At 41.3% G+C, this 25,311-nt stretch overlaps 1 protein-coding gene and 1 long non-coding RNA gene across 7 annotated transcripts in view; one reads left to right on the top strand and one right to left on the bottom strand.

Annotated features, from left to right (window-relative positions):
• SYN3 (synapsin III) overlaps positions 1-25,311 on the bottom strand; it is a 454,689-nt gene that overhangs the window by 360,639 nt on the left and 68,739 nt on the right. For all 5 annotated transcript variants that reach the window (XM_072741870.1, XM_072741871.1, XM_072741873.1 and 2 more), the window contains one exon: positions 8,445-8,536. In XM_072741870.1, the coding sequence (XP_072597971.1) occupies positions 8,445-8,536 (92 nt within the window). The remainder of the gene's footprint in view (positions 1-8,444; positions 8,537-25,311) is intronic.
• The window catches only part of LOC112929067 (uncharacterized), a 65,451-nt gene continuing 45,325 nt past the window's right edge, over positions 5,186-25,311 (top strand). Inside the window, exon 1 of one of the 2 annotated variants that reach the window (XR_011997897.1) lies at positions 5,186-5,316. This is a non-coding gene — a long non-coding RNA (uncharacterized lncRNA). The remainder of the gene's footprint in view (positions 5,317-25,311) is intronic. The other variant, XR_003236857.2, reaches the window with a different exon arrangement.

Here is a 25,311-nt window from a genome sequence, read left to right as displayed (position 1 = left end):
ACCACGTTGTCTTTACTCATTTATCGACTGATAAATATGTAGGTTGTTTTCACATCTTGGCTACTGTGAATAATGCTGCAATAAACGCGGGAGTGTAAATATCGCTTCAAAATATTTTCTTTTCTGGGATCCCTGGGTGGCGCAGCGGTTTGGCGCCTGCCTTTGGCCCAGGGCGCGATCCTGGAGACCCGGGATCGAATCCCACGTCAGGCTCCCGGTGCATGGAGCCTGCTTCTCCCTCTGCCTGTATCTCTGCCTCTCTCTCTCTCTCTGTGAGTATCATAAATAAATAAAAATTAAAAAAAAAAAAGATTAAAAAAAAATATTTTCTTTTCTTTGAATATATACCCAGAAGTGGGATTGCTGATCCATATAACTCTATTTTTAATTTTTTTATTAAAAATTTAACCTCCATACTGTTTTCCATGGTGGCTGCACCAATTTGCATTCCCACCAATAGTGCATGAGGGTTCCCTTTTACCTACATCCTCACCCACACTTGCTACCCTTTGCCATTTTTGTTAATAGTCATGTTAGCAGGTGTGCTATGGTATCTCACTGTAGTTTTGATTTGCATTTCCCTAATGAGTGATGTTGAGCATCTTTTCATGTGCCAGTTGACCATTTGTATGTTTTCTTTAGAAAAACATCTACTAATGAACAAGGGGTTGTGGAAGGGGAGGTGGGCGGGGGGTTGGGGTGACTGGGTGATGGGCACTGAGGGGGGCACTTAGTGGGATGAGCACTGGGTGTTATGCTATATGTTGGCAAATTGAACTCCAATAAAAAAATTAAATTAAAAAAAAAGAAAAATGTCTACTCAGGTCCTTTGTCCATTTAAAAAATTTGGATATTTGGTCTTTTGCTCTGCAGTTGTATCGGTTCCTTATATATTTGGGATATTAACCCCTTTACCAGACAGGTGATTTGCAAATATTTTCCCCATTCTGAATGTTGTCTTTTCATGTTGTTGATTGCTTCCTTTGCTGTGCAGATTTTTTTTTTTTTTTTTTTTAGTTTTACTTCTGTTATTTTTTTTTTTCTAGCTTCATGCAATTGTGGTCTAAAAAGATACTTGATATTATTTCAATTTTCTTAAATTTGCTAAAATTTATTTTCCAACTTATATAATCTATCCTGGAGAATGTTTCTTGTGCATTTGAGAAGAATATATATTTTGTTGCAATTGCATGCAGTGCTGTGTCCTTCTGTTAGGTCTATCTGATCTAAAGTGTAATTCAAGTCCAATGTTATCTTACTGATTTTCTGTCTTAGTGATGTAACTTAAGGGTACTGAAGTTCTCTACTATTATTGAACTGCTGTTTATTTCTTCCTTCAGACTTGTTAATATTTGCTTTTTATATTTAGATGTTCTGATGTTGGGTGCATAGATATAATACATTTGCAAAATCCTCTTGATGATCTGACTCCTTTATCATTATATAATGTCCATTGTTGTCTCTTGTTACAGTTTTTGACATAAAGCCTATTTTGTTTAATATAAGTATAGTGACACTTCTGTTGGTTTTCATTAGCATGGAATATCCTTTTCCATCCCCTTACTTTCAGCCTATGTTTATCTTATCTTATCTTATCTTATCTTAAAAATAAGTGTTTTTAAAGTTTCCTATAGGCAGCGTATTGCAGGATCTTGGGGGTTTTTTTGTTTTTGTTTTTGTTTTTTAATTCATTCAGCCACTCTGTCTTTTGATTGCAGAATTTAATCCATTTACTTTTAAAGTCGTTATTAATAGGTAAGGACTTACTATTGCCATTTTGTTCATTGTTTTCTGGCTGGTTTGTAGTTCTTTTGTTCTTTTCTTCTTCTCTTGCTGTGTTTCTTTGTGGCTGAACATTTCCTACAGTGGTATGTTTTGAATTTTTCTTTTTTCTGTTTTGTGTATCTCCTATAAGTTTTTGCTTTGTGGTTACCATGGGGCTTACATAAAACATCTTATAGTTAATAACAGTCTATTTTAAGCCATAACTACTTAACTTTGATCATATACAGATTCTTTTGTACTTCGCTCTTCCTACATTTTGTTTTTGAGGTTGCAATTCACATCTTTTTATATTGTATATCATTAACAAATTATTATAGCTATAGTTTTTTAAATAGTCATTTAAAAGACACAATACTTTTTTTTAAAAAAGACGAAATATTATATGAGCATTAAAAGTGACTTACACACCAGTATTACATTATTAGAATATTCTGCATCAGACCAAATACTTAAACTTTATCAATGAATTTTATTCTTTCATATGTTTCATGTTTATCTAAGGACACTAATTAGTGTCCTTTCATTTCGGTAAATTCCCACCGACTAAAAGTCAGGTGCATGAATCTTCTCAATATTTTCCTACCAGATGGCTGTGGTACTTTTGCACAGCACTCATAAGGAGGAACATACTGCCTCTTTAAGCAGCTCTATGAAGCAGTCTTGCTGAAGAGGTGCGTCCAGTGAAGTGGTGCCACACACGGGCTCTGAGGTCAAACTGCCTAGGTTTAAATACTAGCTTTGCCACTTACCGGCTGGAGACCTTGATTCCATTACCCAACTCACTGGTGCTTCAGCCTTCTTATCTAGAAAATGTGGATTAGGGATCCCTGGGTGGCGCAGCGGTTTAGCGCCTGCCTTTGGCCCGGGGCGCGATCCTGGAGACCCGGGATCGAATCCCACGTCAGGCTTCCGGTGCATGGAGCCTGCTTCTCCCTCTGACTATGTCTCTGCCTCTCTCTCTCTCTCACTGTGTGCCTATCATAAATAAATAAATAAAAATTAAAAAAAATGTGGATTATAATAGTACATACCTTATAGAGTTGCTGAAAGGATGAAATGAGTCAATACATGTTAAGTGCTTGGAACAGTGCCTCGCACGTAGGAAATGCTATAAAGTGTTTGTTAAATAAAAATTCATGAATTTTGTATGTGTAATTCAAGCTGGCTTAATCAAAAAGGGATTTTTTTTGGCTAAGGTTTGGAGATGAATCTGGATCCAGGGCCTTCAATAACATCATCGGGTCATTTACTCTCTGTCCCTCCCTTGGCTATACTTTCCTTTGCCTTGGCTTCAACCCTAGCAAAACCTCAAGGGAAAAAAGAGATGGCCACCAGCAGCTCGAGGTATCCGTCCCACCAGCTCAGCAGCCCCAGCAAAATGCACTTGTGTCTCCCACCCAAGGGTTCCAGTAAAAGCCTCACAATGGATCCTCATTGGCTTGTCTTAGATCCCATTACAATATTCTGATTCAGTCTGACACCAAAAGACATCAGCTCTAGACACCACACAGACTGTATACTGGGAAGGGGTCACCCATATGAAAAATCTAGATGTTGTGCCTCAGAGTAGAAAGGATGGATGCTGGAGAAAACCAGCTGTGGTCTGCTCTACCATCCATTCTGGTCAACTTTTCTGAAGGCACTTCTTATAAGCATGACTTCAGAAAATGTAGGCTTTGCTCATACTGCACACTTGAAAGTGATTAAAGTCATTTTCAGTGCAATACCTAAGTCTCTTTGAAAGCGTATATTGCAAGTCAAGAACTCTGCTCAACGTTCCTACTTTGGTAGACCACAGCTGGGCTTGAAACAGTACTATGTGGCAGAGGAAGATTCCGACTGACTCCGTCCCTTCCTGCAGGATACATCGTGAGTTGGGCTGGGGCTACCTGGTTTGTATGCACATTCTCTCAGGTCTGTGAACTTGTGGCTTGCCAAAACAAGCTGTCCAGCTAACTGTAAGCACCATCCTGGACTTGGACAGAATAAATCTCAACAGCCGCATGGACCCTGAACCCAGTGCTTTGGCTATATTGGCACTGCCCTCACAGCTCTGGTTACTCAAGGTATGGTCTTCTACCAACACCAGCAGCCTCTGGGAGCTTGCCCATACCCTTGCTGCTCAAGCTGAGGCTTCAGGTCTGACAGCATTAGCTTCACTAGGGAGCCTGTAGGTAATTCAGGATCTCAGGTGCTATTATTCGAAGACCTAATGAATGGAAATATGCATTTTAACAAGGTCTTTAGGGAGTTGACAGGCACTTAAAATTTGGAAAGCACTACTGTATTAGTTTTCTAGGGCCACCTAAGCAATGTACCACAGACTGGATGGCTTAAAACAATAGGAAAGTGTTCTCTCACAATTTTGGAGGCTAAAATTCTGAAATACAGGTGTCAGCAGAATTGGTTTCTTCTGAGGGCTAACAGGGAATTTGTTCCATGCCTGTCCCTCCCTCAGGGTGACTGACACCAATCATTGGCTTTCCTTGGCTTGTAGATACATCACTTCACTCTATTTTCATCATCACATGGCACTTTTCCCTGTCTCTGTGTCAGGCAGCACACTTAGCCCCAGCTGACCCAGACCCAGTGCAGGGCCGATGTGAGAGCTTTCTGGGGAGGTTCTCCATCAGCCTACACACTGGAAACACCTAGGGAGTGTAAAAACTACAGATTCCCAAATCCTACCTTCAGAGATTCTGGCAAAACTGGTTTGGCATATTGCCTGGCCATCAGAATTTTAAAACACTTCCTAGATAATTCTAATCTGTAGCTAAATTTGAGGTCTAATAGGATGGACATTCTCGTTTCTATATATTACAAAATAAGACAATTCAGTTCCTTTCCCAGATAGAGGAGTGGAGCATAAGCACAGATAAATTTGATAATTTCTGAAGTATAATTTGAGGCATTTGTTTGGTGCTCATAAATTTAAAATTAATCTCTTTCTTATCTTTATGATAATACATTACTTCCTTTGCCCTAGTAATGTTTTTCACCTGGAAATCTCTTTTTCCCCCCTGATATTAGTACAGCTACATCACCTAGCTTTCTTTTCAGTTAAATGGTATATATATATTTTTTTCCATCCTTTAACTTTCAAACTTTTTATATTCCTATGTTTTAGATAAATATCTTGAATAGAATATAGCTGGATTTTTAAAAATCTACTGTGAAAATTCTGATGCAGATGCCCTATAAATTACAGCATTCAGTCCTTTTATACTTAATGCAATTAATGATATATACTCGTGATAGCAAATAGTTTAACTTACAGGATACTTTCTGAAGGTTGTAGTTCTCACAAGTGACCATGAGAGGGCGACTCCAGTGGACTCAGACATTTATAGCCTTGAAGGGACAGAAGAAACCAGGCATTTTCTCTCTCCACCACTGCTTCCAAGGGTGTGCCTTCCCTACAATGTTTGGGCATCCTCTGACCATGGGAAGAATAAGGATGTGTGCTTGAGGACAGAAGTGTGGTGAACTGGGGAACAAAAGAGCAGCCCAGTGGTCATGCCCATCCATGGGGTAAGTGTAGCTGAAGGTATTCATTGGGTTATGAGCAGAAGCTATTGACCAACTTGTATAGAAAATTTTCAGTACTTTATAACCAGCACTGCTGTACAGGCCATTTATATCAGTCTGCTTATATATTTGGATTTAAATCTACCACCTTATTTTATTTGTAATACACATTCTATGTTGGTTTTTCTTGCCTTTCATGTCTTCTTTTACTATTTCTTCTTTTCCCTCTCTTATAGCTTTTTTTAAAAAAAAAATGCTTTATGTATTTATTTGAGAGAGAGCAAGAGCAGGGTGGCGGAAAGGAGCAGAAGAGAGGAACAAGCAGACTCCACGCTGAGCACAGAGCTCAATGCAGAGCCCAATACCAAGGTCCTGAAATCATGACCTGAGCTAAAATCAAGAGTTGGAGAATTAACTGACTGAGCCACCCAGGTGCCCCTCCCTCCCTTATAGCTTTTAAGTTTTACTGCATTCTTTTTTTTTTTTTTTTACATAATTACCCCAGTATAACTACCTCATTCATCTCTGACTTTACAAAGCCTATTATTAATCAATATGTTTTCTTACCTCCTTGACAATACAATGGCCTCAGAGCACCTTAATTCTATTTTATCCCAGTCCCTACTATCTTACTGTCATGTATTTTAATTCTTCACGTATTTTTTAAATCTATAAGACATTATAGATTATTATTATAGATATTATTTGAAGACAATATTTATTAATATTTACCACCTTCTTTGTTGTACATATCTTTTTGCAGCTCTATATTATTCCAGAATCATTTTCTTTTTGCCTAAAGCATGTTCTTTAAACTCTTCCCTTAGTGAGGGTATTCTCTGTCTAAATGTTTTCATTTTTGCCTTTATTCATAAAAAATGTTTCCCTGAAAAAAAAAAAAATGTTTCCCTGAAGATGAAATTAGAGCTTGGCAATTATTTTCTTTTGGCATCTTGAAGATGTCATTCTACCACTGCTGCCTGGGAGCTTTCAGTCTGTTACTCCAATAAAGAATCTGCCTTTTTCTCTCTGGCTGTTTTTAAGATGCTTTTTCTTCATCTTTCTGTACTTACACTATTGCGTGTTGGTGTATAATTCTTTTTATTGATCCTGCTTGAAATTTGCTGAGCTTCTGGTTTTGGTGGTTTGGTAACTTTCTGAAAGATTCTCAAACATTAATTTTTAAGATATTGCCTCTGCTCCATCTCGTTTTGAGATTGTTTAAATGTAAGATTTTCTCAAAAGATCTGATCAACTCTCTTGCATTTCTCTTTTTCTCTCTGTGCTTCATTAGATTTCTTCAGCTCACCTTTCACTTCATTATCACGTTTTCAATGGTGTGTAATATGCTGCTAAACACAACACATCCAACAATTTTGATTATTACAGTTTTCAAGTCTAGAAGTTGTATTTGTTTTTAAAAAAAATGGTTGTGTCACTTTTTATTACTATTGTTTTCTATTTCTAGAAGATATCTTCAAATCTGATTTTTTTCAACTTAATTATTATTTTTTTAAAGAATTGCTCTCTGATAAGTCCAGTACCTTACATCTTTCAGGGTCTCTTTCTGTTGTCTATTGTTTCTGTTTCTTCTCATTCATGGTGTCTGTGCCTGGTTATCTTTGGCTTTATGCTAGCTATTCTAAAAAAAATTTATCAAGCCTAGGATGAAAGTACCTTCCTCTACATACAATTTGCTTTTATGTCTGGCATGTTTGGGATCACCATAAACCAAGATTAAGGCTCCCTAGAAGTTCAATCAAACTGCAATTTAAACTGCAACTACTTGTGAGGACTCATGTACTTATAATTCCCATTTATCTTGAAGATGTGGTCCTTTGGGGTCTCAGCTTATTGGGGGGGGCTATCATTACTTTTCCCACCTTGTGTGGCCTTGGACATTGACCTCTGTCTCCCTTGTTCCTGCTAGGCTATCAAAATCAATTTTCAAATTTGCTAGACTTCGCAAATGCTCTCAAGAAAAAGGTAACTTTTGTACTTATTCATCTTTCTGGGTTTCCTTTTCCTCATTATTCTCTTCTTGGTAATTCCTTAATGTCTTGCCAACTCTTTGAAGACTTTCAAGATGATCATTATTTAAAACCAGTTTTTTAAGTTGTTTTCAGTGGCAAGGTTGGTCCAAATAATCTAGCCCATCATTATTAGAAATAGCCAAATAATGTCTTTCTTGGCACATGGTAGTCTCTCAGTAAATGATGGCTGAATTAGTTGAATTATCATAATTTTCCAAACATGCTCTCTTTTTCTGCCTGTCTGCATTTACAAAGACTGTTTCCTACCCTTATGACGCAGAGAATGCCCATATTCTACCACTGACAAGGCTCAAAACCAATGCCACCTCTTCCTCAAAAGTTCTTTCTGTTTTCCTTACTTCCCCAAATCTGAATCCTATTTCTCCCCCAGCTAAATTCTCAGGAGACCTGGTCTGTATTATTCTGGTTAATATATTAATATTAGAAATATAGGTAGAAATATGTTAATAGGTAGAAGTATATAACACAACTCTATCTCTTCTGTTGATTTGTACTTTCTTGACTTTTCTGGGCTTCTGCAGAATTCCCTTACTCCTCTTCAAGCTCAGCATACATTATAAACAGATTCTTTGGAAAATGGTATATACAGTACTTTTAGGTTTGATGTCCTAGGAGGGGATTACTTCGAACATTTAGTATGCCATATGCTGGAAGCAGGCTGTAGCTCATTCTAATAAACCCTTACATTTGTATAGCACTTTAGAATGAACAGGGCACCCTCACATACATATCTCTTACTTGAGTGTTGCAATCGTCATGCTGCAGATGGGAATCTGAGGGTAATAGAGACTAAATAATATACCTGAAATAGCGTCACAAAGCCATAAATGCTCCAGTCTTTTCTCTGCAAGCTCAGGGCTCGTTCCAGCACACCACCATTGCTTCTCCATATTATTTGTGTGGCTAGTAATTCCAATCGCAACGACACCTAAAACTCTTTGAAAGTAACACTCAGTATGTGAAAGTACATGTGGTGTGGGAGTCCAGTCAGAGGCAGCAGAGAGAGGGGTTAGCTCTGTGAGGTACCCACACACATGCCTCTCAAATGAAGGTTTTCTATATCTCAGTCCTCCTTACCTCACAACCTTGGTCCCATTTCTCATGACTTGCATGTCCACCATACAGCCCCCAGTAACATAGGCAGCTAGGTTCAACTCTGAGAATTCAGCCTGAAGGAGAAAGCAAAACACAAAAGGATTCATAAAAAAATAATGATGCTAAAAACTATTAACATTTATTGGGTACTTGTATGTGCCAAGTATACACTTATATCTCACTTGAATCTTAGGAAGTTGATAATGTTTTACTTCCCTTTCTGAAACATGAGGAATCCAAGGTGCACAGGCATGGTGCTATGTACAAGGTCACATAATAAAAGGCAAAGTTGGATTGAAACTCTTATGTCTCCGATTCACAGACCCATGCTATTAGCCACTACTAATTTCTACTTTCTTGAAAGTGGAAGAAGCAACTCCAGCTTCAGGACTACATGAGGCCAAAGGCTGTTCAATATAACATTTTCCCTAGATTTCTCCAGCTTCAGGTTATGCAGTAGTATGGCATCACAGCTAGTGCTTGCTTATCACTGTTAATGGAGTCCTCCTCATCATCTGTCCACTGCTACCTCTTTTGGTCATAGCCCCTCCCTCATCCACCTACATGGTTACAGTAGAAGCACCAGAGCTGTGCATTGAAATAGTTCTCAGCCCCTCAGTCACAGCTGATGGGGCTGGCACTTGACCCAGGGTGGAGGAATAAGGTGCCCTTGTATTAGAATTTAAAACTGCTGAGTGATTCACACAGTTTCTTTCTACAGGCTGTATTTAATATACAAAACCTGAGTATAACCAAAGACCATGTTTTCTGCTATCTGGATTGGGAAAGTACAGAAAACAAGGAGGCAGAGGGAAAAATGTCACAGTCTCTAAGAGAGGGGCAGAGACAAGAGATGAGTAGTCTTGATGTTTATGTGCCAGCTATAATCTTGCCCTTAGGCTTTACTGCAATACATCTGTATCTTTATAAATTAATCTTTTTGTTTTCCTATTTGTTTAAGCAAGATCTGCTGAATTTCTGTTGCTTGTGACCAAGGCCCTATGGAATACATCCCTTCTACCAGGTTATATACTCCCTGGGGACAGTGATTCCAGGTTATCATAACCATGCTTCCTAAGGTAGCCATAACAAAGTACCACCACTAGGTGGCTTAAACAGCAAAAATTTATTTTCCCACACTTCTGGAGGCTAGAAGTCCAAAAACAATGTGTTGGTAGGGTTGCTTCCTTTTGAGGGCTGTGAGGGAAAAATCTGTTTCAAGTTTCTCTCTTTGGCTTGTAGATGGCCACTTTCTCCCTTTTCATTACATTGTCTTCTTTCTATACATGTCTCCATATCCAAAGACCCCCTTTTTATAAGGACACCAGTCATACTGCATTAGGGTCCACTCTAATGACCTCACTTAACTCTATAAAGATCCTATCTCCAAATAAGGTCACATTCTGAGGTATTGGGGCTTAGGATTTCAACACGTAAATTTTGTAGGGTGCAGACACTTCAACTTGTAACCCCATCCTAGAAAATGCATACTACCAAACTGTGCCTCTTACACAATAGATGCCAAAAGCTATTTCTCAGGATTAAATGAATATAAATAACTTCTCTTACATATGAAAAACTCACTATGTGTCAGATTCTGTCTTAAGCATTTTACATGTATGAATTAATTTAATCCTCATACTTTTCCAGATTGGAAAAAAAAAAAAAAGGTAAAGAGAGATTAAATAACTTGCAAAATGTACACAGTAAGTAGCAGAGCCGGGATTTAAACCCAGGCAGTCTGACCTCCAGCCTATGCTTTTAACTGCTATACCCCACTACCCCCACTGTTTAGCTGAATAAAGAACCAGGTGGATTACAACTGGGAATTTTAGGGACCTTAAAATAGCCCATTTTAAGAGAAAAGCAAGTTTATATTGAAGGAAAATATCATTTCACAGTGATTGAAATGTATCCCCTTGGAAACATTTAACAGAATTATGACCAAAGACCTAGTCATCTCCCCAGATGGCATTAAAGAAAACCCAGGACACTTATGTCTCTTGCATTAATTAATAGCCTCATTATGTCGTGGCAAGGTGAAAAGCAATGAGCTCTGTTAATGAGTCCAGATTAGTAAATAGTGGTAATGACCTGTTTATTAAGTCTAAGGCCCTAAAAATTCAGTCCCATCATGTTTAAGATACTTCACTGGTGAGAATACAAAAAAGAATTAGCAATAAAAGTTGTTGCTTGACTGTGTGGAGAAAAGAAGTTAGAAGAAAGTTGCAACACAGAACATTTGGGCACCAAAAATTTGAAGAAAAGGAATAAATCAATCTTGAATGATAGAATCTCCAACTCCAAGGTGGCAAAGCCTCATGGGCTGTCTTGCTGCCCAAATGGAAAGAGATATCTGGAAAAAAGACACACTCAGGTTTAGATATACAAGTTAGAAGTTCATCATGTTCAGGTCAAGATTTCTAGAGTTATTTCCCAGTTATTGTTTATGAATAATTACAGGAGGTAAATGCCTTGGTTGTTAGGGGTAGCAAGCCTCTATTGGACCAAGCATAGAGAGCCACGGTAGTAAAGAGAGGGCACTCTTCTATATTTTACTCTTTAAAAATTTCAACAAACAAAACTTGTATATGAACACAGAGGTATCCAAATACTTCTCCTTATGATAGCATGATGGTCCTCGGTAGAATCTCAAAGAACAGCTATTTTTGAAGAGCCTCAGAGCTCATGTAGAAACTGCAGTGGGTTGAACTGTCTTCCCCAAAAGATATATCCACACCCTAACCCTGATACCCACAAATATGACCTTTTTTAGAAATAGGGTCTTTGCACATTTACATCTGTAATCCATCTAGAATTAATATTTTGTGTAATATTTGAGGTTCAATTTTTCCAAATGGTTATTCAAATACTTTGCAATTATTTATTGAAAAGACTATTCCTTCCCAATATAATTGCATACCTTGCAATTTAATGGCATTTCTTTAATGGCATTAAAGAAAGGATTAAATTCTACTTTTGACCATACCTTGGTCAAACATCAAGTGACTTCATATATGATCTATTTGTCTATCCTTGAGTCTGATCCAAGTTTTCTCAATTACTGCAGCTTTATAGTGAGTCTTGATATCAAGTAGTATAATATTCTAAGAGGGAAGCAGCCCAATAAAATAAATCAGCTGAATGTTCTGAAAGGGAAAATAGTCATGTTATACATTTGTGGGAGATTGTCTCTAGACATCATTAAAGACAGGTAGAGGGAATCCCTGGGTGGCTCAGCGGTTTAGTGCCTGCCTTCGGCCCAGAGTGTGATCCTGGAGACCCGGATGGAGTGCCACATCGGGCTCTCTGCAAGGAGCCTGCTTCTCCCTCTCCTGTGTCTCTGCATCTCTCTCTGTGTGTGTCTTTCATGAATAAATAAATAAAACCTTAAAAAAAAAAGACAAGTAGATTTTTGCAGTATTACGCACATATAGGGACTTTGTATTTTGTTGCTCTTGTTAAGACCTGGTGTGGGAGGCTTTCAACACTGATCACAACAATACCTGAAAGTGTTGGATTACCTGAGATTTCCTGTTTATGACTTTTAAAAACATGTACATGGAAGAATCAAAGAATAGTGGGAAAGGAATTCGCCTTGTTGTCTGAGGCAGGGATCTAAACCTTGGATTTGACAATGACTTAATGACAATGACCACAGGCAAACCCTTCACTATCCACTGTAATTCTCTTCATCTTTATTTTTTTTAAGATTTGTTTATTTATTTATTCATGAGAAACACAGAGAAAGAGAGGGGCAGAGACACAGGCAGAGGGAGAAGCAGGCTCCATGCAGGGAGCCCAACGTGGGACTCGATCCTGGGTCTCCAGGATCACACCCTGGGCTGAAGGTGGCACTAAACCACTGAGCCACCGTGGCTGCCCTCTCTTCATCTTTAAAATGAAAGAGTTATAATCAACTGAGTCAATCACATCTACAGTGCCTTTCATTTTATCACATCTACAGTGCCTTTCATTTTTACAGATATTTATTTCTCAACTAGCATCCCTCAATTATCACTGAAGGAAAAATCTATTATCACATCACATCTTATGAAAAAGGAATGCCAAGCAATATTTTTGTTAGAAAGCTCTTCACTGCCTCATATCCAGCTTCAGGAGCACAGTAGGTATTCAAAAATGCTTGCTAAATAAAATGTTATTTTTATTTGTGATAAGCAGATATCTACTAATGCTATGTATGTAGCTTGCCTTCTGAAACTGTCCATTGCCAGATCCATTAGCCTATAACACTGAGGAGGGTATTTCCAGGCAGAAAGGAGGGGAAAGGCCCAATCTAAGCATCTAGTAATGAAAGCACAGGTAAGAATACAGGGCTATTGGATCAATGGAATGGTGACATGTCTTTTGTAGCTGGGGCATGGAGTTTATGGAGGAAAACAATAGGAAGCAGAGGTAGAAAAGTGGGTCAGAGACCAGTCCAGAAGGATCTTGAACTCTGCTGTGCATTGTATAGTGCATTCATCTATGTATATGATGTATACATACATATGTATACATAACAAATGTATGCATACTTCATAACAAATACCACAAAGTATATGCATATATGCATGCTTCATAACAAATACCACAAAGTACTTCAAACAACACAAGTTTATTATCTCACTGCTCTGTAGTCAGAAGCCCATATTAGTTTGGCTAGTTTCTCTGTTGTGGGCTTCACAAGGCCCAAATCAAGGTGTCAATCATCTGGGCTTTTATTGGAAGACTCTAGGAAGAAACTGCTCCCAAGCTCATTCAGGTGGTTGGCAGAATTTAGCTCTTTGTGGTTGAAGGACTGAGGTTCTGCCTCCTTGCTGGTGTCAGCTGGAAGCCTCTCCAAGACAGTTAAGGTCCCTTGCACTGTATGTCACATATTCTTAGAAATCTATTAACTTTCCCCTCTGCCACATTTCTCTCTCTAGCCAGAGTAAATTCTGTTTTTAAGGGCTTGTGTGGGCTCACCTGAATAATCAGGGTCACTCTCCCTATCTTAGGGTCTGTAACTATAATCACATCTGCAGAGTCCCTTTTGAATATCATTTTCACAGGTTCCAGGGAGTACGGTATAACATTTTGTGGGGGGGGGGGGGGGTAGGAAGCCGCTGGAAAACACTAGAGGCTTCAGTGGAGGGGAGTGGTTACATATTTAACAACAAATATTGACAAAGAATTTTCTAGTCTCCAAGCTCTGTTACAGGTATTAGATATGGTTGGAATCCTATCCACTAACAAAATCTCTTCCACAACTCCCTAGATCAGAAGGCAACATAAGCACCTCTTTATAATTAAACTCATGTCCCATTCTGAAACACACACGCACATGGACATGTGCACACACAAGCATACACACGCATGCACACAGGGAAAAAGACAGAATGCATTCAATTTCCCATAGGGTATTTGGCTACCCGTAGGGTATTCTCCCTGGAACTGGTACCTGGCAAGCACGTGATGCCAAGTAGATAATATTACTGAAAGCATGGGGTATTCATGGTTGCTTATTAATAACTGCATCTATGGTGATTATGATGTTGATGATAGAATGGAAATGGTGTGTGCAGTCATCATTACAATAAGCTGAAGGATGCTATTAGGCCAACAGATCGATGAGAGAAAAACTGAAAGTGGGACTTGCAATTGGATGACTGATGGGAATGTGCTCAAGAAACCAAGAATGTGTGGGAATGCAAAGGTGGCAGCTTTCAGCCTTGACCATGAAGCCTGACTGAAGGCTTTTGACACAAAAAGATGTTGTCCAGACTTCCTGAGAAAGGCAAGGAGCTTGCAGACAGACTGTTCTGGAATCCAAGGATGGCTGATAAGATACTAGAAATTCCTGCCAGTTTGTAAAGACCCATCTGGTCGAGACTGTACCCTTAAACCTTAGAATGTGTGTCCCTTTTCAAAGCCTTAAGCATATCACAGATTTTTCAGAAGGAAGAGAGAGAAAGAGACAGACACAAAGTCGACAGGAGAAGGTGGGCAGCCACCAGTACCTTTTCTAATGCTGGGTGGTCAACCTCTGACCCTCAGCCCCATTCTCCAACCTTTCCCATTACACCCTATGCAGAGGAACTGTTAATCTGCAGGTCAGGGTATCATAATGCTACAGGTGACAGATGGCAAGGTCATTGCTAGGTTGAAAAGCCAGGCAACCACATGTGACACTGGCTTCTCTGCAGCTAAGTGCCTGATGATGTGGGTGGTCATCATGTCGATTCCTCTCCTCTGCCTGTAGCTCCTCATAGATGCTCATCTCAGCATCCACCTTTCCCTCTACTGCTCTCTTCCATGAGTTGGCAGCAGTAAACTATGATTGCCAAAAGTCCCAGATGTCCTGCTTTCTCTCTTCATAACTGTGTTTGTCATACCTTGGGTCTATTTAGTAATAACAGCCACATGCTTAATAAATAACATCCACAAATGATCTGGAGCCTAACTGCAGGATTCATACCAGCTCTAGCAAAGAGCCCTGCACTGGGGTGGGGGGCCCAGGCCAGCTAAAGCTTAAAGGTATTCCAGGACTTATTTGCTATTCTTCCCTGTGTATTTGGCTACCTTAGGAACCTAGAACAGGGGTGGTGATTTTCAAGGTAGGATTAGGGCATTCCTGCATCCTTTAGCAAGTTATCATCAAAATTCCACTCTAATCCCTAACAGATTGTTATGTTTACTCTTGGGAACCAAACTGTGTCATTAACAAATTCCTTTAAAAACAATCAGCATTCTGCATGTACTCTGATCCTCTTCATGTCTTAAGTTCTTTCACAGAGTCTCCTAACGTCTAAGAGACTCATTAGAAGGACGCACAACAACAATAATCAAGTAGCACTAAACACAAAAAACCTAAGCGCTACCTGGTCTCTAATGTCCAACATGGTTTAGACACTAAAGAACTGATGACCTCCTTGATATGGCCTTCCACCATCCCCTATTCCCCACTTCTGTCTGACTCTGCCATTGCCACACTGGTCACCTTCCCATTGTCAAGCATGCTGAGCAAACTCCAGGCTCCAGTCCCCCAACCCCTAGAGCTTCCTGGAGATGGCAACAAGGGCACCCTCCCACTCCACCTACATCTCTACTCAGTGGCACCCCCAGGAGGCACCTCCCTACAAAGCACCTGCTGTACTCCATGCCCCCTTTCCTTGCTTGAACTCTCCCTATGACATTCATCCCCACTGACATAATTGTACCCTTTTCCCCATCTGACATGATTTACATCCATTCCACTTTAGTATTTAATTGTCCATCTCTCTCACCAGAGCAGGGAGCAGAGGTCTGTTTCATTTATGGCTCTATCCCAGCACCCAAACCAGTACCTGACATACAGCACAATGCTCAAATAAATATCATTGAATAAATGAATGTCTATTTTGTAGATGTCAGAGGTGAGGCCCAGGGAGGCAAAGTGATTTTTCTAAAAGTTACAACCCAATGGTTATATGAGCTGGGACCCAAACCCAGGCCAACATCCTTCACACTGCACCAAGTGGGTTACTAGAGGTGACTCTGTTCTACTGCACAGAGCTGGGTCAGCTAAAGGGCTGCTTGGCTGGCTTTGGGCTTTGCTTGTGCATGTGGCTGCCCTAATTTTCAAACCTTCCCATGTCAGCAAAGCCCATGGGCCCCTGCCCCTCCTTCACCACTCTACCTCTTCCAACTGCCCCGCTCCTGCAAACACTTGGCAGGTGGCCCAAGGCCTGCTGTCAGCAAGAACTGCTTCCTGTAGATTTCCCGGCACAGGCTGTGTTTTTAGTTCTGAGGGCCCAGTGGGCTCAGTGACTTCCTTGCCTGGCATCTGAAGTCTTTTCCACCAGTTCAGATTCACCTTGTAGACAAAAGAGGCTTTGAGAGTCTGCAGACTCTCTTAGTGGCCCATTCCAGATGAGGAAATCTCACTCAGGAGCAGTGCCTGGCATCTCAGTGAAAGCACCCAGCTACAATGTGTAGATGCAAAGGTATCTTCAGCTCATCAAAACATAACGTTTTGTGTGTGTGTGTGTGTGTGTGTGTGTGTGTGTGTGTGTAGAAGGCAGGGCAGGGAGCAATAATCCATAAAAACATGTCAAAATAAATATAAAAATACAGAAAAAGTTAAAATGACAAACCCTAAATTCTTAAATGTTCAAGTAATAGAAAATCCAAAATCAGATGGAGTTAACCACATTTTAAAAACTAAACAAAAAAAAAAAATCAGTAACAGTGATTTGCAGGTTACAAAGTGATTGGTATAGGCTGGTTTTCAGAATCAGACCGCGAGTCCGTGAGCTCTTATGCCTTACTTGCTGTAAAACTTGAGGCAGGCTAGCCTTTCTATACCTCAGTCCCTTGTCTATAAAATAAGCCTTCCCATGGTAATTGTGAGCATCAAATGAATTGATAAAAGCCCTAAGCAAGGTGCATAAGCAAAAATAAGTGCACAATGAATGTTAGCTATCATGGTTATGTTATTTAATTGGATCATTACAACAACCTCTTGATATGAGGCTAAGTATTAGTATCTCCACTAGCTGACGAGAAAACTGAGGAGCAGAGAGAACAAATGACTCAGCCAAGATCACAAGGTTATGGAGCAAGAGAGCTACAACTCTGACTCCATTCATCCATTCATTCATGCACTTGACAGCTACTATGCCAAGGACAGGATATAATGACACGACCACAAATGAGCAAAACTCCCCATTCTCATGGAACTTGTATCTAGTGGGGAAAATAGGCCATTAACAATAAACAATATGTCAGGGAAAGAAACAGATTCTGGTAAGAGGACAGAGTGCTGGGAGGTGAGTGTTATGTCAAATAAGGAGGGTCATGGGAAGGTGGTACTTTATCAGTGCTACAAGCAAAGGGAGGGAGCAAATCCTACAATAAGAGGGGGAAAGGGTCTGCAGGCAGGGAGAATAGGAAGGAGGAAGGCCTAGAGGCTGGAGCATTATGTATGTAGCTCAAGAGCAGCAAGGCAGGCAGTGTGGCTGGAACAGAGATAGTGAGGGAGTGAGTGGAAGAAGAGGTTGGAGAGAGGACAGTGGATTGATCCCAGTAAGGATTTTCGTCTGGATCACAGGGTTAAGATGTTAGCACCATCACCATCCTCATGAGCAACATTATCATCTTCACACTGTCAATGAAGATAATGATGAAGATTCAACATCACCACCGCCATCATCATCATATTTGGTAATGAAAGAATTCAAGAAGTCCAGTTTGAAAAAAATCACCAGTAAATGTGGCACTCTGATTTCTAAGGAAATTTTTTCACGGCCCAGTATTGCTTGTTCTCCAGGGCTTAGATGTACACTGAGTAGAGATTAAGGTGGGGTTCTGATGGATGTCAGCCAGAGCACCCAGGCATGCCCTAGTTCTGCCCTGCTAGTCACCCTTTCCTGCTCCGGTTCCCAAAAAAACTGGACCCGCAAGAAACAACAGCAAGTGAGAATCAAAGAAAAACATCCATTGTGCCCATCCGTCCTTTTCCCTGTGCCAGGTCAGCTACAAGAGTGAAGAAAGCAGGCAGCCTGGGTGGCTCAGCGGTTTAGCGCCACCTTCAGCTCAGGGCCTGATCCTGGAGACCCAGGATAGAGTCCCACATCAGGCTCCCTGCACGGAGCCTGCTTCTCCCTCTGCCTGTGTCTCTGCCTCTCTCTCTCTCTCTCTCTGTGTGTGTGCCTCTCATGAATAAATAAAATATTTAAGAGAAAAAAAAGTGAAAGCTTTTGATAATGTCTTCAGGGAAAGAAGGAAATGAAGAAGAAGGGGAAGAAGAGGGGGTAGAGAAAAGTGGGGAAGGGGAATGAGAGAGAAGGGAAAAGAGAAGGAGGGGAAGCCTTTAGGGGGACAGAATGGTGGCACCACCTCAGCCCCTAGAGCTTTTAAGGTTGAGAGACCTAGGAAAGAACTTTGCCACCTGCCACAAACTTTTGCTCCTGCAACAGATCAGGCAAATGTTCAGGAATTTTAAGACCACAGCTTAACTATGCAGAAGAGAATGATGGTTAATGTCCCCCTGACATCTGCTTCTCTCTACTTCTCCTCATTGCAGAGCTTGCTCCACATGTTCAAACACTTTTCTGCTGAATGTTCAGAAAAGTGTATTTATAGGATTAAGCAAACCAGGTGTGAAAGTTTCCCCACATTTCCCCAGAGGAATGATGGACAATTTGGGGGCTTGGAGACTGAGATGTAGACGTGAAGGCCACTGCCAGGCAGCTGCTACACCCTCTGCCTATGTCTCTGCATTCTCTCTGTGTCTCTCATGAATAAATACATAAAATCTTTAAAAAAAAAAAAAAAAAAAAGAAGAAGAAATAAAAAAGAACCACGGTAAGGATACCTTGGGGAAGATGGTTCCAGGCAAAAACAACAGCAAGAGCAAAGGTCCTAAAGCAGAGTGTGCTCACTTGTTTTTTAAAGTTTGTTTTCATTGTGGTAAAATACACCAAATATAAAGTTCACAACTTTAACTGTTTTTTAAGCATATACTTCAGTGGCATTAAGTATATTTACAATGTGAATATATGTGGAATCATATAGTATTTGTTCTTTTATGTCTGGCTTATTTCACTTAGCATGTTTTCAAGGTTTGTCCACACTGAAGCATTTGTCAGGATTTCCTTCCTTTTCAAGTTTTGAAGGCTGAATAATATTCCATTGTATGGATAGATTTCATTTTGTTTACACATCATTTGTCAACGAACACTTAGGTTACTTCTACGTTTGGCTATTGTAATGCTGCTATGACCATGAATTTAAAAAACATCTACTTGAGTCCCTGCTTCCAGTTCTTTGGGTTATACACCCAGAAGTAGAATTGCTCATCATATGGTAAGTCTATGTGCAACTTTTTGAGGAATTGCCATACTGTCTTCCACAGTGGCTGCACTATTTTACATTCCTTCCATCAGTGTACAAGGGTTCCAATGTCTCTACATCCTCACCAACACTTGTTTTCTGTCCCTTGATTTTAAAGAACCGTGAGAAGTCCAGTGTACCTGGATCAGAGTAAGCAAGGACAAGGCAGGAAAGGGCAGGAAGAATGCCAGAGAAGTCACACCACGAAGGGTCTAGAGCTATGGGAAGGACTCTGGCTAATAGATGGAGCAAGACTGGGAGCCTTTGGAGAGATGTGAACCATGAAGGATCATAATCCCATTGATAATAAGGATGGTAAATCTAATGCTACCAGCTCCAGAAGCCTGGGGCCTCCAAGGATAGCACAATCCTCCTTTCTCCCAAGCTGCCAAAGGGTTAAGTAAATGCAAACACGGATAAATTCAGTGAAAGGAGATACTTCCTTCCCCTGGCTGACACACCTGATGCAGGAAGCAGACTTGTGCTCCCTGGGAATGAGAGGCCTGGCCGACTGATGCTTCGAGGAGAAAATGAACGTTGCCTGGACACAAGATGGCTTAGCACTTCCCATGTTCATTTCTGAGAGCTACTGAACAGCCTGAGGCCCCATCTGTTTTCAATCTTGTTAAAAGGGCCTCGTGTGCTGGCGCCTATTTAAAATAATGCACACATGGAGTTTCTAAAATGAAGAAGAAAAAAGGCCCAAGCTTTCCCTGCCGGCACAGCTTATGTGTTTATTTTGGAGCAGGCTTTGGGAGTTCTGAGACAAGACATAGCTAATTTCTCTTCCCGAGGTTGATTTGCAAGTCCCCATAGGTTTCTGCTCTGAGCCTTTAAGGCAGCTTGGTAGGAACCAGTCACCCCTTCAGAAGTCCACTGTGAAATATCTCCAAATTAAGGCTGGGCTCAGGAAGGGGGAGACCAAGGGCCACTTTCCTCTTTGCAAAGGAGCTGTTCCTCGATTCCTTTTCCTCAGCAGGGACTCTGGTTTCTAAAGGCCAAGTTCTTCTCAGATGCTCATTTTCTTCCCCAGGGGCACCAGTAGTTCCAAAACAGCATGATCCAGATAGGGCTCAGGGCCAACCTGAACCGAATCTCCCAGTGGGGACTGCAAGGGGCAGTGTCAAGAAAGAAGAGTCACCTGAAATCAATGCATTCCCATGTCAAGAAGCCAAGGGAAGGGGGGTCTTCTGTCCATTTCCAGGAGCAGGGTGGACCTCTGCACTGCTAACTCACAATGGCACTCCCATATCCAGTGCCAAAAAAACACCTCATCAATTTAGAATCACATACAGAGCCTCATTAATGATGGCCCCACATGTCTGGAGACTTCATAAATAACTTCCCCTAAACCCAGAAGAAGGGGAATGCAAAAAGGGTATAAGAGAAACAGGATGAGTGTGTCACTGGTGGCCCAGCAGTGATGGATCATGCCTTTTTTTGCACCTTCACACCTGCTTTGACTCTAAGGACGTGGCTGACATTACTTTTACTCGGTGGTAGTAATGTCCAGTGGTGGTGGTGGCAGTGGTTATCCCAGTAGAAACAATAGTAGGAGAAACAGGAGCAACAGAGGCAAAAGTAGAAGCAGCAGTTGTAGTCTTTGGAAAAGCAGAAATGAAAGTAGTGATACTACTGACTAGCCGTAATAGGACGAGAGGAGGTAGCTCTATGAATACCACTGGTATTTCCAGTGGTAATATATTTATAATTTCATATAGTAAATTATATTTACATTATGATTAAAATGAATAATAGTTTTTAAGCCCTTCCTATGTGCCAGCCACTGTTCTAAGGACAGTAACTACCTAAGGTAGGTCCTCTTAGTATTATGCCCACTTTATAGCTGGGAGCACTATAGTACAATGACACTGCATTTATTTCCCAAGGTCACACAGCTGGGAGGTTACAGACCAAGTGAACACAAGCAGTCTGGCTCCAGACTCCCTGCTCTTAGCTACTCTACTAGACTTCTTGCAACCTGAGGCAAGGGGAGCAGTGGGCCTGGAGGTCATGGTAGGATTACTGCAGGAGAATTACCTCTGAAGAGGCCATCTAAGGAGGGGGCTTTAGTCACTTCCTGAAGGTTCAAAGGATTCAGGGTTTTCCAGCTAAGAATCAAGAAAAGCAGTAATTTTTATATTTTAATTTATTTAAATGTGAGGTTTATATATAAGATTTAATTGGAAATAAAAGAGTCCTGTTTTAAAAGACTATTAAAAAGCTGTAGTATAGGGATGCCTGGGTGGCTCAGCGGTTGAGCGCCTGCCTTCAGCTCACGGTGTGATCCTGGAGTCCCGGGATCGGGTCCCTTGTCGGGTTCCCTGCATGGAGCCTGCTTCTCCCTCTGCCTGTGTCTCTGCCTCTCTCTCTCTCTCCATCTCTCATGAATAAATAAATAAAATCTAAAAAAAAAAAAAAAAAAAAAAAAGCTGTAGTATGGTGAGGCTTTGGATTTTACACAGGTGTAGTAACCATGTCTTATTTTCGGTATTCTGATGTTTTGACACCTTGAGGCCTTGCTGACCCTGGAAAGACTGCCTCTCACAGGAATTTTAGTCAATTCCCAGAGATGGTAAATAACTCACCACAGAGAATGCCTTTCAAATGCAAGCCAAAACCAATCCAGAGCCCATGTGCCAACCACCTGCTCTATGGGGCTCTCACACTCCAGGCGACCATCCCCCTAAGATTCAAAGGCCAGGTACCAGAAAACCAAGGACAGCCCCCTAGACCCCAGAGCCTGCTGAAGCTATTCCAACTAGCCAGTCATAAGGCTGCTTACCCTGCTTGCCCTTTCTTTCCTGCAAGACCATAACAAAGGCTCTTGCCCACGTTTCCCCCTAGCTCCTTCTGCCTCCTGACTGGCCATGTGCTCATGTGGTCCCCCAAAGTGGTGTGACATCCCTACTTTTAGAGGACTACTAATACAATGAACTTGATCATTCATGTAAGTCACTTCTGCATCTTACCATATTCAGCTAAAACAAATCCTGGTACTTTTACAACAGGCTTGGTCCAGCCCTTAAAGATTTCAACAGACTTTAGGCCTCTGCTGAGCTACTGGGTACAAGCCAGGGGACACATTTATTATGTGGGATTGTGTTGCAAAATCACTCAGCATGGGCTAAGATAGACCTAGGTTTCAACTGCATTCTTGGAATTTCCTAGCTGTGTGATCTTGGGGGAAGTCACAGGAATTTCTGCCTCACTGTCTTTGGTCAGGTAAGAATGGGAGAGAAGGCCCTTGCCCTGTCCTTGTTCCAAGGCTACGATGCTGACTAAAAGGAACTGTGAAGGTGAAGTTTCTTTGGAGAGGTCTGATTTGGGAAGCCCTCACCACTATAAATTATACTACCATCACCTATCTTTAGGGAACAACAGGAATCGCCACACAAAAGGTGTCATCTCTGAGTTGTTTCTCTCTAGAACAGGGTTTCTCAACCTTGGAGCATTGACATTTTGAGCTGGATAATTCTTTGCTGTGGGAGGCTAGCTTGTGTATTTTAAGATGTTTAGAAACATTCCTGGCCTTTACCCATAGATGTCAGTGGCATTTCCCTGTTGTGACAACCAAAAATGTTTCCAGCCATTGCTAAATGTCCCCTGGAGGGCAAAATCTCCCCTGGTTGTGAATTATTGATATAGAAGAAGGAATGGTTAAGCTTTCTCCCTTCTCTCATTCTTCCTGTTCCTACTTCTCCCTTCCTTTTCATTCTCACTTCCCTTTCTTTCTTCCTCTTTCCCTCTCCCTCCCTCCCCCTGCCCCTGCTTTTCCAAAGATGCTCAGGTACCTAGAGGTTACCTAGGTAACCCTAGGTATCCCCGTGGAAGACCATGGTTCTAAGGTATACAACCGGAAAACAGTTGCTCTAGCAGACAGCTCCAGGCTACGGATCACCAGAATAGGATTCAGAGGTCTGCTGTTCGGAGTTCTTGGTTTCATTCCCTTCATATATTTACTAGCTGAGCTCATCTCTCAGGATTCAACCACCTTATCCATAATTTGCCATCCTTTCTAAGCAGGCTTGGATTAAACCCACAGAATGTGAGAACTGAAAGTTCCTCTGGGGTCACCAATGGGTTTCATTTTACTGCCAGCTCTGGCTGCTGTATGAAGAATAATGAGGCTGCCCTAAGCTCGGCTGGGAAGCATGCCTTCATTGAGCAGTGGTATCTGTTGTGGCTGGGGGAGGGCTGGCAGGTAGAAAGTGCTCCATGCATTTGCCAATTCCTCCTTTTACAAATGATCAACCTAGATCCAGGATCCCCTCTGACTTAATGAAAATTGATCAAATTCTTACAATGTGCTGATAGTACTGCTATTATCATCATCTCCATTTTTTGGATCAAGAAACTGAAGTTTGGAACACAGAGTCACATGCCCAAAGTCCCACAGGTAATAAGAGGCAGTGTCAGGATTCGATCCCTTGCTCTTCTGATCCAAGGCACAGCTTCGTCCATCACACCGAACTGTCTCAAACTATTTTCTTTCTTCTGAGGCAACAATAAATTTTTCTCTATACAAGTAAAATATACAGTAGTAATAAGCATTAATAAAAATGAGCCTATTAGCTTCCAGAATCTCAGTGTCATTTCCCAATAAAGATACGCAAAGGGCATTTAAAGCAAGGGTTAGAAGAAACCAGAATGGGCAGTAGATGCATATCCAGGAATGAGGGGTGAGTTAGCAGTGACATTTAGGAAAATACAGTGTTTTATAGAGTATGGGCTGCTTGGGAACCAGGGGTTCAAAACAGCTCTGCCAACTTAAACGTGCTTGGTGGGACCTGTGACAGTAATACACAACTTACAAGGTCACTGTGAGGATGAAGTGAGGGTATGTATAGCAAGCTCCTGCCAGAGTATCAGAGCTGTGTGTGTGTGTGTGTGTGTGTGTGTGCAGCAAGTGATTAATATACAAAAGTCCTATTATCGCTATTATTGGTACTATGAAATACTAAATTTCATGAAGGTATTCAGGGGAAAGAAGGCTAGTTGTAAACTGCTTTGAGACTACAAAAAAAAAGGAGTGGTGAGAGACCTAGGTTCCAGAGAGAAGGTGAACACATAAACAAATAGGTATGTGGATGGAAGAAGAGGCAGATGGATAGATATTCATAGAAATAACATTTTTGGAAACCAAGATGCAGCACCAAAGGGAAAGCTGCTATAAACAAGAGACTATCTAAATTAAATATTGGCTCCTCCAAAGACTCTTGGGGGCAGCACTGAGCAGAAAGAGGCAAAGAGGTTGTGAGAAAGGCAGGAGGGTCCCAGGTTGGGAAGAGCCTTGGTGCTGCCTGAGGACTTTGGCCCCTTTATCCCCATAGACATGAAGGAGCCTAGAGAGCAAAGGCAGCCAGAGGGAGACCAAAGTGGCTGTACAAAAATAAGCAAATTAAGACAAATGATCAAAACCTGGTTCTGTCTAATGAACGCAAAGTTGGGGCCCTGGTATGTCCTGGCCCAGTCAGTGGAGATTCACCCGTTTCCCTTGCTTTTCCTGGCAGCCAGAGGGGTGGGCTGCTGGTCTCCTCCCTTTCTGGACAGAATGTAGGTCCATTGGGGTGGGTGGGAGGTCACTTGGTCACTTTATCTTAAACAGGCTGAGAACCCACCCATAAGCTCATGAGGGGAACTTCAGGGCTATTGCTCAGGGATCAGAAAAAGGTTCCAGCAACACAGATAGAGGGAGGTCAAAAAACCCAGATGGGCTGTCTGTCTATGGTCTACGAGAAAATCAATCAGAAAAACTGCATTAGGTCAGACAAAGCAAGCCTTTTTTCCAGGTCTGGCTAGGCAACAGGTGAGTTAAGGGGAAAATTATGGGCTTTCAAAACAGACAGATATAGGTTTCAGTCATAATTCTGCCACTAACTCTGCAAACACCTACTTTGCGTCCCCTAGCCTGCTTCCTCATCTGGACAATAACAAGACTCACACCCCAGGTGTTGCTGAAGGACTGAATATAGAAACATGTGAGGAGCAG

Source organism: Vulpes vulpes, chromosome 16 (assembly GCF_048418805.1).
Source record: "Vulpes vulpes isolate BD-2025 chromosome 16, VulVul3, whole genome shotgun sequence".
Classification (NCBI taxonomy): Eukaryota; Metazoa; Chordata; class Mammalia; order Carnivora; family Canidae; genus Vulpes; species Vulpes vulpes.
This window is presented reverse-complemented; position numbering and strand designations above follow the sequence as displayed.